This window comes from Podarcis melisellensis (assembly GCF_964234715.1).
Source record: "Podarcis melisellensis genome assembly, chromosome: 12".
NCBI classification, from domain to species: Eukaryota; Metazoa; Chordata; class Lepidosauria; order Squamata; family Lacertidae; genus Podarcis; species Podarcis melisellensis.
This window is the reverse complement of record NC_138544.1, coordinates 39,955,471-39,970,994: the sequence shown is the minus strand read 5'-3', so window position 1 is coordinate 39,970,994 and position 15,524 is coordinate 39,955,471. Positions and strand designations below refer to the sequence as shown.

The window sequence follows — 15,524 nt, the reverse complement described above, 5'->3', positions numbered from 1 at the left end:
AGGTGAAGTGGTCCTCTGGCTCCAGTGCTTTGGTGGCAGGAGGTGCTGATTCGCTCACTGAGTTTCCCCTGCCTTGTTGTGCAAAGAGCATCACAGAGCCTAGGATCAGAAGGTCGTAGTTCGAATCCCCGCGGCAGGGTGAGCTCCCGTTGCTCGGTCCCTGCTCCTGCCAACCTAGCAGTTTGAAAGCACATCAAAGTGCAAGTAGATAAATAGGTACCACTACGGCGGGAAGGTATACGGCGTTTCCATGCGCTGCTCTGGTTCGCCAGAAGCGGCTTAGTCATGCTGCACACATGACCCGGAAGCTGTCTGCCGGCTCCCTTGGCCAGTAAAGTGAGATGAGTGCCGCAACCCCAGAGTCGGCCGCAACTGGACCTAATGGTCAGGGGTCCCTTTACCTTTACCTGACCCATATGGCTGGGTTTCCCCAGTCACTCTGGGCAGCTTCCAACAGGATATTAAAACCAAAAAAAAAATTAAACATTGAAAACTTCCCTAAACAGGGCTGCCCGTCTTCTAAAAGTCAGATAGTTGTTTATTTCCTTGACATCTGGTGGGAGGGCGTTCCACAGGGCGGGCGCCACCACCGAGAAGGCCTTCTGCCTGGTACCCTGTAACCTCACTTCTCACAGTGAGGGAACCGCCAGAAGGCCCTCAGAGCTGGACCTCAGCTGAATGATGGGGGTGGAGATGCTCCTTCAGGTATACCGGGCCGGGGCTGTTTAGGGCTTTAAAGGTCAGCATCAGCACTTTGAATTGTATTTTGAATTGAGGAGGGTTACAGGCATCCTTACTTTAAAGGTTCTTTCTTTGTGGCCCATTGTCTTGTTCTTATATTTGAGGACAAGTTGGACTTTTATTCCATATTTATTTCCTCCTTTGACGTTCTGCCTTTCCTCCAAAGGCAGCATGCATATACGGCTCTCTTCCTACTTCATTTTGTTCTCACAATGACTCTTGTGAGTTGAGTTAGGCTGAGAGAAAATGGATTACCTCAAGGTCACCCAGTGAAGCTTCATGGAGGAATGGGGATTTGAACTCGGGCCTTCCCACTCCCAAGTCCAGCAAAAGTTGCTGGTGGATATGATCTTGAGAACAAAGAAAGACTTTAAAAAATAAAATTCCCAGGATCATCCTTTGCCGAATAATGTAAAATAATTTTCAATGGCTTTTTAAATATATATATAAAGGGAAGCATTGAAGGGCTATTTTCCTAAATGTGAAAGGTTTTGTGCTAGAACCGTGGCTTCACTGTAATTGTATTTCTCTCTTTTTTTAGTTCTGTAGAAAGTTGACACCTCATTAAGAAAAGTTCTAGGACTCAGTATGTCAAGGTATGGTGTCGCTCTGGCATTTCCCATTTGGTTAATGCTGGTGTGTCAGTCTGGATGCTGCCTCGTGGACTCTATAACCGCTGCAAGTGGTTTTAGCCATGTGCATGATTACATCAACAAATCAAGCTGGGATCAAGACTATTGTGAAAGAAAAAGAAAAGTATCTCATTTTGGTGGCTGGAGACTTTCCACAGAAAAATTCACAGGTACTTTTCAACTAGTGGTATACTAATATAATATTTTAATATGCATACAGCATATTAAAAAGAAAAACTGGGCAGAATTACTTGTAAATGTCACCTTATCTGGATGAACATTTTGCTTGATTACATAATTGCTGAACACCAGAGAGAATTAGCTGTGCTTAAGTTTCACCGGAACCAGAAAAAATTATTTTCGGGACCAATTGATTTAAATGTGATTTATATATGGGTCCCAAAAACTCAGATGGGCATAGTCTGTCATTTATTGTGGTCTCAGCCAACCTCCCGAATCTTCCAGCAACTGGAGAGAGGATCTTCTTTAATTTGCTGGGTACAGAGGAGATAAGAAACACTTTCTTTTCTTTTTCCAAACAGCTGGAAAATGCAAGCTTTGGGGAAGGGTGCTGCCAGGTATTCTACTTAGCAGATGACTGGGACACTTGTTAGTGGCAAATGAGTTTGCAGCCACTGCTGCATTTAAGTGTGAGTCACTTTCCCTGGGTTGGAATCAACAGCGCTACTTTTTAATATATATTTCAAGTAGCAGTAATTCAGTAGCTAAAACTCTGTTGGTTTTCATTGTCAAAAACTCCACATCATTAGATGCAGTTCACAACCAGGAATCTGTTGTTTTTAGTCAAATGACTAATACAGCTAGTCCTCAGGAATGGTATGTGAAAATATTTTGCTTGCTCCTTTTAGCCACACTTCCCATTGATCATATTCAAGAGAATTATATTCGTGAAGTGCGAGACGTCATTTTTTCATTTGTCTACCCTACACCATTTCAGTCCAGAGTTCTGCTTGTAGCTGTCTCAAAGGTTAGGCTTCATTTTATTTATTTGGAATTCCTCTAACTGTGTGATGCAAGGTTGCTGATTTGCAACTTTTAGAAAATATTAGGAATCTGTTGAGTACACAAAATTTAACCTGCATAGCATATTGAATAGAATTATATTGCGGCCCAGTTTGCATTGGGCGTATTGAACTTCTACATTCATCATTCAGCTCCTTGCCAGAAAACTTTCTAGAACATTTGCGAAGATCCCTTAAAATTTCCCCACCTCTGCGCTGGTGGAACTCAGTGCATAGGACGTAGGTGTGAAAGTAATTATTCTTTATCTTACAGAAGAGATCAAACACCACCCTTTTTTGTTCTTTCTCACCTCCCTTTTCACTTCAGATCAATGCCCCAAGGCTTCAAACTGAGTAATTTATTGAGTTTACTCAAGTCCAAAGCTCCAAGGACACACGAAATATTTGTACTGCATGTATTCCAGCTCAGAAACACCTCCGGGGTTCATGTGTTATTCCTGCCTCCTTCCCAGGCATGTCCAACTCCTAAGAGACTGCAATCTACTCCCACTATAAAAAACCTGGCAGTGATCTACCCATTGGATTGACCAAAGTTGTTGAGCTTTTTGGGGGGAGGAAGACCCAAAGTTATGGCTACCAGATGTCCCCGTTTTCCAGGGACAGTCCCCGGATTTACAAATCAGTCCCTGGACAAAATCTGTCCCTGGAATGTCCCCTGATTTCATTTAATGTCCCCGGATTTATATTTTAAGTGTTGTAGATTTATTAGTAGGGAATGAATGTTGCGTGATTGGTTCAACGGCACAAGACACATCATATGGGGACTTCTGGTGAGGCAAAATGGCAGGTGCCACAGCAGTGAGTAGCTCCTGAAACCAGCCAGAGCCAGCTGTGCCACCCGGCTGGCTCTGGGCTGCTGAGACCGCCATTGCCAAGGGGGAACTGGGGACACCTGGTGCGTCAACTGGGGGAACCGCTAACCACCCCACCCCCGTGACCCAAAACGAGCTGGGAGTGAGAGCGCCCGGCCACCTGCCCAGTGGCATTCTGGGGCCAGGAAAACCCTGGAGCTGACACAGGGAGGAGGAGGAGAGGAGAGGAGAAGGAAGAGAGAAAAAGAGGAAGGAGAAAAAAGAGGGGGGCCCCGACCTTGCTGCTGCCGCTGCCTCTTCACTGAGGAAGAGAGGTAGGAGAGCACCGGGAGGACAAGGACACATGGCCGAGCCCAGGTCCGACTGAGCCTACTCCACGGCGACTAGTGCTCCAAGAGAGCAGGCTGGGGCCCAGAGGAAGGCCACGCGGCAGAAGAGACCACAGAAGAGAAGATATTACTTCTTAATATATTTTTACATAATTTTTTAAAAATAACTTTTTCCTCTTTTTTTTAAAAAAAAGCATCCCCGGATTCTTTTTTTGAGAGAGGAAAAATTATTTTTATGTATTTCTATTTTCTTTCTTTTTTGACTGGTAGATTGCAGTCAACCTGTTGGACATGCTTGTCATACAAGCACTGCACCTCTCTTCCTTGCAGTTTAGCACTACACCTGCATTGGCGTTTTCACCACAGTTAGCACCAAACCAGTTTGCAACCACAGGTGAAAAAAGGCTTTTTGAAAAGGTGTGATGCTAATCAGCATTGTTTCCAAAATAAAAGGGAAGGGGGAAAGGTCTGTATTAGAGGGGAAGAGGGGTGTGTGAGCCCAGTGAGTGCGCTCCCAATCTCCTTAATTTTTATGGGGCCTGATTTACATATTCCACAAGCTGTTGACAGAAAGGATGCTATTCTTTTTTTACTATAATTACGACTAAGAGGAAAAGAAAAAGACTACACTGCTGGTGGAGTACAGAGAGGAGATGCCACAAGGCTCTTTGGCAACTGTTGTGCTGAAAATGTGACATGAATTTCCATTTGAGTCTGGGTGCATCACTTTTTGTGTATTATAAGGTAAAGGGACCCCTGAGCATTAGGTCCAGTCGTGGCCGACTCTGGGGTTGCAGCGCTCATCTTGCTTTATTGGCCGAGGGAGCCGGCGTATAGGTCAAGTGGCCAGCATGACTAAGCTGCTTCTGGCGAACCAGAGCAGCGCACGGAAACGCCGTGTTTTACAATTCTCATCCCATTAAGCCCACACAGTAATCCTATGAGTGAAGCTGAGGACACTGAACTTTAGCACTGGAGGTGCTCCAGTTTCTCACATAATTGCAAACCTATTGCAGTGACTAAATACAGTGCCCAACTGTTGCTAGCCTTGCCCTAAATAATAGATGGATTCAGCTCACTGTGTTCTTGATAAATAGTATGTGTGTTATGAGAGGAGGGAGGAGTAGCAGCTGGGGAGATAGATATAGATATAAAAAAATCACTAATTAAGTGGCATTTCCAGCTATAAGGAATGTCTTTTGTATTCTAAGTGATTTCTGTGTTGTCATTCTCCATCCAGGAAGTCTTGGAAGATATTTTGGACCTGGATATATCCATCTCAGACTCAGAGGACTTTATACAGCTTGTCACTGGTGCAAAAATTGCCTTGGGATCTCTGCCTCTGGCCCACAGATATGGTGGCCATCAGGTCATTAAAAAAACTTGCTCTATCTTACCTGAGCTTTAGCTCCTCTGCCTTGACTTACAGTCTGCAAATATTTCAGGAATTCCATCTCTGATTCCTATTATTGCCATACTTCTCTGTCATGATAGAACAGAACAAAATATAATTTGGCTAACACCGCTCCAATCTGTTGCTATGTCTCTGAAGCATGCTTGTAGGAAATTTGCAGGACTTGTTTTTCTAACATGTTGAATCTCACCATCACCAGAAGATTTAGGAATGATTTTCCAGTTATAAATCTGCTGTAAACAATACCGAATAGTGACTGGGATTTTTAAATTTCTTCTTTCCTTGTTAGTTTGGTAGCTGGGCAGGTCAGCTGGGTGACGGAAGAGCCCATTTGATTGGTGTTTATACAAACAGGTACTGCATTCTTCTTTTTGAATAGTTGGTCTCTAAATGATATATGGCTGGCACTGATCTTTCAGAAAGTACATTAAGAAATATTACTGCTGATAATTAAAATACTTGGGCTGGAATAACTTACTGACCAAACACAAATGCTGTGATTTGCTGTTTGTTCTGATTTAAAGCTAAGGATCAGGTTTTGTGGCTGTCAAATCCCTGGCTCCAAATGAATTAGGTGCTGGTTTCTCACAGACACGCACTTTACACCCACCCTCATCAGCTGACATCACCATCCATCCAAGTGATTGGTAGGTGATTTTTTTTTTTTAGGGTAACCAAATTCGTTGAGCTTTGTTGAGGCGAATTCCAAGACATGTCCTGGAAAATCAGGGTGTATGGCAGCCCTACCCAGCCCCTGATTTATAGTGTTCATGGCTAAGGGAAGATTTAAACCTGGGACTTCCAGGCTCACATCCTTTCCTACTGCACTGTATCAGTTCTCAATATTACTAATGCCAATGGTTTTTTGCAGGTTTGGTGACAGCTGGGAACTGCAGCTGAAAGGTTCAGGAAGGACTCCATACTCTAGGTTTGTCATGTGTTTTGTGTATTATTCTGTATTCACCCCTGATAGCTCTTGGTCTTGTTTCTGTTTGAAACCTTTCATTTCAATGGCCACCTTAAAAAACCATCCCAACCTCAAAGCACAAGATTATCTGTCTGCGTGAAATTGTAGCACGTAGCACCCCTTTGTTCAAGTCATCAGGAGCAAAAGAATTTTGTCTTATGTTTTGACGATCACGGGCATAACCTGTTTATTTATTTAAGAAGGACCAGATAAATTAATGGGGCCTAGGTCAGTTAGTCAGCATTATAATAATAATAATAAATAATAAATTTTATTTGTATCCCGCCCTCCCCAGCCGAAGCCGGGCTCAGGGCGGCTAACAACAATCAAACAATCAGATAATTGCACATTCTAAAAATATTTCATTCTAAAAATCAATTGAAATCAAATTAATGGCAACTGATTAAGCAAGATTCTGTGCAGGTTGCCAGAGGAGGGAGTCAGGCTGTGCCCTGACCAAAGGCCTGGTGGAACAACTCTGTCTTGCAAGCCCTGCGGAAAGATGTCAGGTCCCGCAGGGCCCTAGTCTCTTGTGACAGAGCGTTCCACCAGATTGGAGCCACAGCCGAGAAGGCCCTGGCTCTAGTTGAGGCCAGCCTAACCTCTCTGAGGCCTGGGACCTTGAGGGTGTTATTATTTGCAGACCGTAGGTTTCTCTGTGGGGCATACCATTAACCGTGATAGCTAGAAGGCTATCTTTATGATCTAGATATGTAAGTGGGGTAGGGCCAGGGTAGGGTGTAATGTAACACCTGATTTCATTTGAACATGCTTCTTAGGGTGATGTTAGTTGCGCACTTGCTATTTTTTTAAGAGCTGAAACTGCTATTCTCTGGTAGAAATAAGGATTCACATGCCACTTTTAAATTCCTGCTTTATATGATGCCTATGCCTGGGAAGAGGTTTCCAAATGTTTTTTGCTGAAACAAGTTTAGCCTAGCATGGCAAAATTAAAACATCAGGAGCTGGAAGATAGTTCAAATGATAAAGACCGCTTAGCAGTAAGTGGCGGTTGCAGCCCAGCGTGGGCCACAGTGGTGCCAAAGCATTCGCTGATTTCAGCTACACACCCAATGCCTATGCCAAGACCTACTTACATCAGTAATCAATAAAGTTGTGGCCTATTTAATCCCAAAGCGATTGTCCTGTGATTCTTTCCTCTTCTCACGTTAGCTTATGAAACCTAGCTTATAAAAATAACTACCACGCTTCCTTCTCTGCAAGCTCCCTGTTCTGTTTTGTACCACATGCTGTCTTCTAAATTGTGCAAAGCAGGGTAATTTGGGGGTGAATTGGACTTTCAGCTGTTTGATTTTACCGGCCTGCATTTCCTGAGCATCGCTCAGATTCGCTCAGGGCCTACGGTGCCAAACATTACATGTAACTAAGGATAGGTAAATTGATGCCATCTTCGCAAGTTTTCTCTTTTCTGGAATTTCACATTAATCTACAAACTTTTTAAAAAAGGTTCTCTCAAAATCCATTTATAAACATGTATTTCCTATTTTTCCTACTTAAAAGGAGATCTTTAGCCCAGTTTTTAACTGGCTTTCTGTATAGAATTACATGGAATCATGGAGTAGGAAGGAACCACGAGGGACATCTAGTCCAACCCCCTGAAATGCAGGAATCTCCTGCCCAACACAGGACTCGCACCCACAACCTTGTTTTAAACTGTTGAATAGCATGTGCTTTTGTTTTCTTAATACACTTTTCTTGTTGTGATCCACCCTGGGACCTTGCAGTGAAGGACGGGTTATAAATCTAATAAATAAATATTATTTTTAAATATGTGTTTCGATGTGTTTAAATTTTCACGAAATGCATTGCAGCATTTGGAGAAATGTGAAGTCTGTGGATAGCTGATCCACGCATTAATCCGAGAGATGTTGATCATATCACTTCCTACAGGAAGTTGCCAAGATAAATTTCCTCAACCATCCCTATATCAGAATTCCTTGCCCACTCAAGCATTTTCTTTTTTTTCTTTTCCTAATTCAAAAGGAAAGGGTATTGTTTATATTCCTAGTTATCCTCTCCATAGGAATGGGGACGGCAGAGCTGTGCTCCACTCTTCTGTTCGAGAATTCTTAGGAAGTGAAGCTATGCATTATCTTGGAATTCCTACAAGCAGAGCAGCTAGGTACTGTATCCATGTTTGTACTTTCTTTAGAATCTGATCTGATGCTTACTTGATTCCACTTACATCAGGAAGAGACCACTCATGTACGTTTTACAGTAAGTGCCTTGCGGGCTTTTTGGCTTGCGCCCGAGAAATCCAATCTGCCTTCTGCTCAATCTTTGTAAATATGAAGTAGATTTTGTTTGTATGAGTGTTGTGCTCACCTGCCAGGTACAGTGTGTGATGTAATTTCCGATGGGGCGCAATGTATTCATTTACTGCCATTTTGTGACCATCGTTTTGTTTAGCTTTTACACTTTTCACAAAGTTAAGAAGAGTTCGCAAACAGCAGCTCCACGCTACTTCACTGCAACTCCATCTAATATTGCACTTACACCATGTGAGATGCCTTGCTATTGTTGCCGATTTGTTAAGTATGTGATATTGCTGGCATTCGGGGTGGGGGGCATTCAGTGTGTGGTTATGAAGGCCCTTTCTGATTGCCTGTGCAGGTTTTTGGCTTGCTGAGAACATGCAGAACTCTCTCTCCAGCATCAATCAGGAAACAACTTTTTGCTTGTAGAAGAGACCCTTTACAAATGACCTATTGGAAAACCTGCTTAATTGCTTCGGCAGAAGGTCTTGCAAACTCAGTGACTGATGCAAAACCCATGAGGCTGCCTGGATGAGCATGAAAGCTTGTAGCAGTGTTACAACCCTTGTTGGAAGATGCTGTGACAGGCTGTTTCAAAGACAATAGCCAGCGTGAACTTGGTGTACCAAGTTCGCTGAGTTCAGGAGATTGCTTGGCCTTCGTGCTTAGCCTGCTGCTGTTTTTGAAACTCTCGGTGTCCTGGTATGGCCGTGTGGGGGAGGAGGGCAGTACTCCAGAAAGCTTTCCAGACTTCTTTTCATAAATATTTAACTCAAATAACCCCAGCTGATCACTAGATTGCTGGCAATAGGAAGCCGTCGTATCTCAGCTCTTACGGTTAATTGACAACGTTCTTGCTGAGTCTTGGCAGAAGTGTGGGAAAGAGCATGTAATTTATCCAAGAGCACCCTGGAGATGGGCCCGCTCTATTAGCTCTGTGTTCCTGTGTTGCCAACAGGAAGCTCCATTCACAGAGTGATGCTAGAAGGGAAAACATTCTTATGCGGAACCTTCATGCTTTGAAGATTGGGTTTTTTGGAACAGAGTACAGGAAGTCAGTGGAGTGAAGCAGTACACATGGTGTTGGGTGATGAATATTCATGGTGTACTCCAGACCGATCATAGCATGCTTAAGCACTGCAGATGTCGGGAGCTGGGAGCAAGGAAGATGTTTTCCCCAAAACTTTAGCATTTGTTTTTAGGCATCTGTGATGACATCTGCCTCTATCTGCACCTGTTCTTATGAGACGTATGAACTGGTGCATCTACCAGTGTGCTTCTACGGCCAGAGAACTGGTTTTGAAAACTCCAGAACTTGAAGTCCCATCTTCCTTATAGCTTCACTTGGAGGCCTTAGGCAAGCAAACTGCAAAACCAGGTCAGGAAGCAGCGCAAAGGCTGTGCATCGCCTTCCCGCTGCCCCCCAAGCTTGTGGGGCTGGCGGTGGGGGGAAGCACTGCTTTCCCCCACCGCCAGCCTCAAAGACCAGACTCTCCTGGCTTCAGGGAAAGGAACCTGAAGCCTCCGGAACGCAGCGGGAACTCGCGCTGCACTCCAAAGGCTTCAGGCGGCTATCCCTGAAGCCAAGGAGCCTGCATTCGCTCCATAGGATGCACACACATTTCCCCTTAATTTTTGGAGGGGGAAAAGTGCATCCTATAGAACGAAAAATACGGTAAGTTAAATAAGCAGGGAGACAATATACAGCCTTGCGTACTCCTTTCCCAATTTTGAACCAATCAGTTGTTGGCTAATCAGCTACAGTGGTGCCCCGCAAGACGAACGCCTCGCAAGACAGAAAACCCTCTAGACGAAAGGGTTTTCCGTTTTGGAGGCGCTTCGCAAAACGAATTTCCCTATGGGCTTTCTTCGCAAGACGAAAGCCCATAGGGAAATCTCCGGGACAGCGGGGAAGCGCAGCGCGTCTTCCCCACTGTCCTCGGACCTCCTCCGAAGGCTGGCGGTGGGGCGGAGAGCCCTTCTCCCCCCGCCAGGCTTCGGAAGGCTCCTCCGAAGGCTGGCGGTGGGGCGGAGAGACCTTCTCCCCCCGCCAGGCTTCGGATGGCTGTCCTGAAGACTTGCGGTGGGAGGAGGGTTTTCCTTCCCACCGCCAACATTCAGAATGCTGTTCTGAATGTTGGCGGTGGGGAGGAAAGCCCTTCTCCTCACCGCAAGCCCCGCAAGCTCCGGGAACAGAGGAGAAGCGCTGCGCGCCTTCCCCTCTGTTCCCGTACCTGTCCTGAAGGCTTGCGGTGGGGAGAAAAGCCCTTCTCTGCACCGCCAGCCTGGCAAGCAGTCTCCATAGGAACGCATTAATTGATTTTCAATGCATTCCTATGGGAAACCGTGCTTCGCAAGACGAAAAACTCGCAAGAAGAAAAAACTTGCGGAACGAATTAATTTCATCTTGCGAGGCACCACTGTAGTTGGCTAATAGCATAGCTTGTGACAGCTGAGCTTGTTAGTTCTCAGGACCTTGGATCAAAGAGTCCCTTCCTAAATCTCTCAGAGACTCAGCAGATACACATTCCTGGGGGTGATTAGTGTTGATGGCTCATTCACACCCATAGGTACCAGGTGCTAAAATACCACTAATCAACTTGGAGATGTTCCTTCCTGCAGATGCCCATGATAAGGATTCTCACTCCCACAGACAGCAAGTCTCCACTTAAAGCAACAAGAATGCATTCCCCATAAATCCTTTGGCCTTTGGTCTTCCCATAATATGGTCTTCCCATAACTTGACCAAAGTTTTGTCTACTAGAATTTCCTAGCTTCACTACAGGCAGTAATAATCATAAATGCAGGTAGCACCATCTCCCTTTGGTTTGCTCCTTCTCCTTCTGCCATATGTTGCCAAACAACTTTTATTTGAATGGCCTGGATTGAAGACATCCATAACAGCTTGATAAGCAAAAAATAACAACGTTGAAGTGCTTTTTGCATAGTCACAGAAGTACAGGGTTCCTTGTGCCACCACATTTCCTGTGTGAAGGCTTGTATGAAGAAATGAAAACTGATAGGGCATCTGGCTTGCATGCAGATGGTCGCAGATTCAGCCACTGGCACCTCCAGGCAGAGCTGGGAATGTTCCATGTTTGAAACCCTGAAGAGCTGCTCCCAGTCAGTGTAGGCAATGCTAGCTAGATTGACCAATGATCTGACTCAGTTTAAAACTGCTTCTTATGTCAAGCAACTTTAAGGTGTTTCATACTAACGGCTCATTTTCTCTTTTTGCACAGTTTAGTTGTGAGTGACGATGACGTGTGGAGGGATCGGTTCTACAACGGGAATGTTAAGAAAGAAAGAGGTAACTCCTGCATTTCAGATTACTATTTGGAATACTGTCATTGTATCAAACTCATTTATAAGAAAATACAAAACACGGTTATATAGGAAAAAGAAAAAGAACGACCCAGCTGGTCCGGAGTTTTGGGCTGGGTTGCCATCAGTATGCCGATGACACCCAACTCTATCTGTTGATGGACGGCCATCCTGACTCGGCCCTAGATACACTGACCAGATGTCTGGAAGCTGTGGCTGGATGGTTACGTGGGAGCCGGTTGAAGTTAAATCCTTCTAAGACAGAGGTCCTCTGGCTGGGACGGAGCGATATGGGACTGAGGGGGCAACTCCCATCTCTTGCGGGGGTGCAATTAGTGCCAACATCGTCCGTTAAGAGTTTGGGTGTAATCTTCGATAACTCCCTCTCTATGGAGGCGCAGATTACAGCTATAACAAAGGCGGCATTTTTCCATCTCCGCCAAGCTAAGCAGTTGGCTCCTTATCTCTCTCGCCCTGACCTAGCCACTGTGATCCACGCGACGGTCACCTCCAGACTGGATTATTGTAACTCGCTCTACGTGGGGCTGCCCTTGAGACTGACCCAGAAACTCCAGCGGGTGCAGAATGCCGCGGCGAGACTCCTTACGGGGTCTTCGCTGCGAGATCATATCCATCCGGTATTATACCAGCTGCACTGGCTCCCGGTGGAGTACAGGATCAGGTTTAAGGTGCTGGTTCTCACCTTTAAAGCCCTATACGGCCTAGGACCCTCGTACCTACGGGACCGCCTCTCCTGGTATGTCCCACAGAGAAATTTACGGTCTGCAAATAAAAACATCCTAAAGATCCCAGGCCACAGAGAGGTTAGGCTGGCCTCAACCAGAGCCAGGGCCTTCTCGGCCGCGGCTCCAATCTGGTGGAACGCTCTGTCACAAGAGACTAGGGCCCTGCGGGACCTGACATCTTTCCGCAGGGCCTGCAAGACAGAGCTGTTCCACCAGGCCTTCGGTCAGGGCGCAGCCTGACCCCCCTCCTCTGGCAATCGGCAATCTACACAGAATTTGCTTGATGGTTGCCATTAATTTGATTTTAATTTGATTTACTTAATTTTTATAATGAATGTTTTTAGAATGTCGGATTATTTGATTGTTAGCCGCCCTGAGCCCAGCTCCGGCTGGGGAGGGCGGGATATAAATAAAATTTATTATTATTATTATTATAACGAAGAAAGAAGAACCAAGAAGACCCTTTATCACATTTATGTTGTACAGTTCATATCATTTATCCACACATAGCAAGGCAGATTCCCCCAGCTCTCTCCTGGGTCTCCCAGTCTCCCACCCTGAGAGATCCTTCCTACCATGCCTTTTTTTGCAGATACTTCCCTCCTCCAACTGTCTTGTTTCTGTGTGTACCCTCCTTAATTCACAATAAAGGAATCTTGTTATAAGCTAAAAAGAAAAAAAGAACTCCTGTCTCCCTAACAATTATCTATAAAAACATTTATTCTAAATATTTAACATATGCACTCCAGAATAATCAGAGCTGGATTTAAAATCCAGTCTTTTTTCCCCCTTCAGCAAGATGGCACTTTACCTAGATTTCCCTCCCAAGCCCAGCTCTTAAGATTTTAACCACTCAGACAGCACAGTAGGACTCTCACAGTAATTTTCTAATAATACAAATTAGTATTCATTCAGTTTCTATGTCCAGTTTCTTATAAATCCTTTTAAAAACAGTTCCAACAGATCTCGACCAAGCCATAATCCAATATTCTTGTCTGTTTTAGACTGTTTTGTTTGCTGACTTCTTTTCTGTATGCTACCGTTCTCTTAGATTTGTCAGCTTTGAAAGTCATCACTTGGCAAAGCCATAGTTAAGATTAACCACAGTATAGAGTTCAGATGTATTGCTAACCTGTGATTAATCAAAAGTTTAAAAAGACAGCATGTACTGGCTCCATCCATTGACGTGACTGGGCAAATCTACAAGCACAGAAGTTCTGAACGCAAATGGAAGCACATCTAGGGCTCTGGAACAGAGTGCATTTTTATTTATTGACATGCATATACTTGTATTTCAGGTGCTATAGTTCTGCGTGTTGCCAAATCATGGTTTCGAATAGGATCATTAGAAATTTTAGCTCATTCTGGAGAACTGGATTTGTTAAGGTTAGAATTAAAGTATTTATTTATTGGATCAGTTTTTACTTCTGGATAATTTAATAAAATAGTGGGGTTCTAAAAGGCTACATATGCACAGGGACCTTTCAGCCTTCCCCTTCTTAACACAGGCTTGTGCATCTCCTGAAAATCTGGCCCAGAAGATTAGTGGACTCTGTAGAGAGGCATTCTATAATGTACAGGGGACTGCCACCATATGGGAATATTAGAATACACACACACTTGCATGGGGCAGTGCATGGAAATGCTTAGCACTCACACGCAGGCCTCTTTGGATCCTGACCAATATAAAAGTTGAAAAGAACTTCAGGGTTTTAGATAGTTCTGTGGCACACACACACGTGTACCTGCATCCTGTTTTTAGGCAAGCAGGCGTTGGATAGATTTGCAGCCCTCCAAAGTACTGATTTATGGGCACTGATAACATGCAATTCCATTTTAAATTGTGGAATGCCTTTCACAATACAGAGTTATTGTAAAAAATGTGTATGGCAAATATTTCCCTCTGTATAGAGGCCATTGCATATACTTGATACTATGTTTTCCATGAGTTAGTGTTGAAATAAGCATTTACAACTACTGCAAATTATTGTATGGCCTGTGAAGTCACTGATATTATTGGGCTTTTTAAATGAGATACTAAAGGGCTCGCATTCATCCACTGGGTTTATTTTTTTAAATAGCACAGGCGTCCCCCTCCCTCCTCCAACTCAGCGCCATTTCAGTTGCGTTTTACAGCTCCTCTCAGTTTCAAAAGTCTTTTGTCATGCTGCAGTTCAAAAACATCCAAGTCCAGGGCACCCATAGCCAAGTGGAACAGATTGAGCCCTTGGATCCTGACCCAAAACAATTTGTTCAACTGTATATGGATTGCTGCATGGATTCAAACATAGAAGGCTAGAAAATTTCCAAGAGCCAGCATCAGATTTTCAGGTGCCAGTCTTGTACAAGGAGTGGGAAAATGCAAAACATTTAGTTGATAGTTCAGTAGTATAAAATGTAGTGCTAGCAGGCACCTGGGTGTTAACTCTCAAAAGTCTCTAAAACCACACTGCTGTTCCATCCCAATAAGATATAAAATCTCACTTGAGGGAACCACATGTGGCTAAAAACTTAGTATGGACTTGCAATCTGGCTATAGAAAAAATGCTTCTTATTAAAGAGTGTATACAGTGGTACCTCGGGTTAAATACTTAATTCCTGAACCTGAAACTGTTCTTAACCTGAAGCACCACTTTAGCTAATAGGGCCTCCCGCTGCACGATTTCTATTCTCATCCTGAAGCAAAGTTCTTAACCCGAGGTAATATTTCTGGGTTAGCGGAGTCTGTAACCTGAAGTGTATGTAACCTGAGGTACCACTGTATTTCCTACAACCCAATTTAACTTTGGTAGGTAGGCGTAGGCACCTAAATGAATATTTCCAAGTATCAGATATAATCTTAAACAGAGTGATCTCTTCAGTGTTGTTTCGAAATTGTCTTTGATGGAAGAAACGTTTCGTTTGTAATTTAGGATGCTGTTAGACCATATCATAGATGAGCACTTTCCATCAATAGACATGAATGATTCAAACAGATATCTGGTAAGTCTTTTTGCTTCTGTGAACACAGCAACGGCAACAACAAAAGAAGAATATATAATCTATGATTTATTGACAAATCCAAACTTGCCTTCAAATTAAAAAGCCATTAGAACTTAGTGTATGCTGTCTATTATCTCTGTTTAATATGTATTTAGCAATAACATATAAAGAATGCAAAAGTGACATCATCTCTATCCAGGAGGTTTACAGTTTATGTGCCACACCAGACATGATGTGGGAAAAGCATGATCAGTTTCA

General features: G+C 44.0%; 1 protein-coding gene across 3 annotated transcripts in view; it reads left to right on the top strand.

Moving 5' to 3' along the window:
* Nucleotides 1-15,524, top strand: part of LOC309353182 (protein adenylyltransferase SelO-like) — a 32,133-nt gene that overhangs the window by 233 nt on the left and 16,376 nt on the right. For 2 of the 3 annotated variants that reach the window (XR_014161731.1, XM_081882434.1), the window contains exons 2-11: nucleotides 3-138; nucleotides 1,283-1,543; nucleotides 2,243-2,361; nucleotides 4,798-4,926; nucleotides 5,261-5,325; nucleotides 5,843-5,899; nucleotides 7,983-8,081; nucleotides 11,457-11,524; nucleotides 13,583-13,670; nucleotides 15,197-15,266. Coding sequence is in view for 2 of the 3 variants with exons in the window: in XM_081882434.1 (XP_081738560.1) it covers nucleotides 1,330-1,543; nucleotides 2,243-2,361; nucleotides 4,798-4,926; nucleotides 5,261-5,325; nucleotides 5,843-5,899; nucleotides 7,983-8,081; nucleotides 11,457-11,524; nucleotides 13,583-13,670; nucleotides 15,197-15,266 (909 nt within the window). In the remaining variant the exon portion in view is untranslated. Of the gene's footprint in view, nucleotides 1-2; nucleotides 139-1,282; nucleotides 1,544-2,242; nucleotides 2,362-4,797; nucleotides 4,927-5,260; nucleotides 5,326-5,842; nucleotides 5,900-7,982; nucleotides 8,082-11,456; nucleotides 11,525-13,582; nucleotides 13,671-15,196; nucleotides 15,267-15,524 lie in introns of those variants that run through there. The other variant, XM_081882435.1, reaches the window with a different exon arrangement.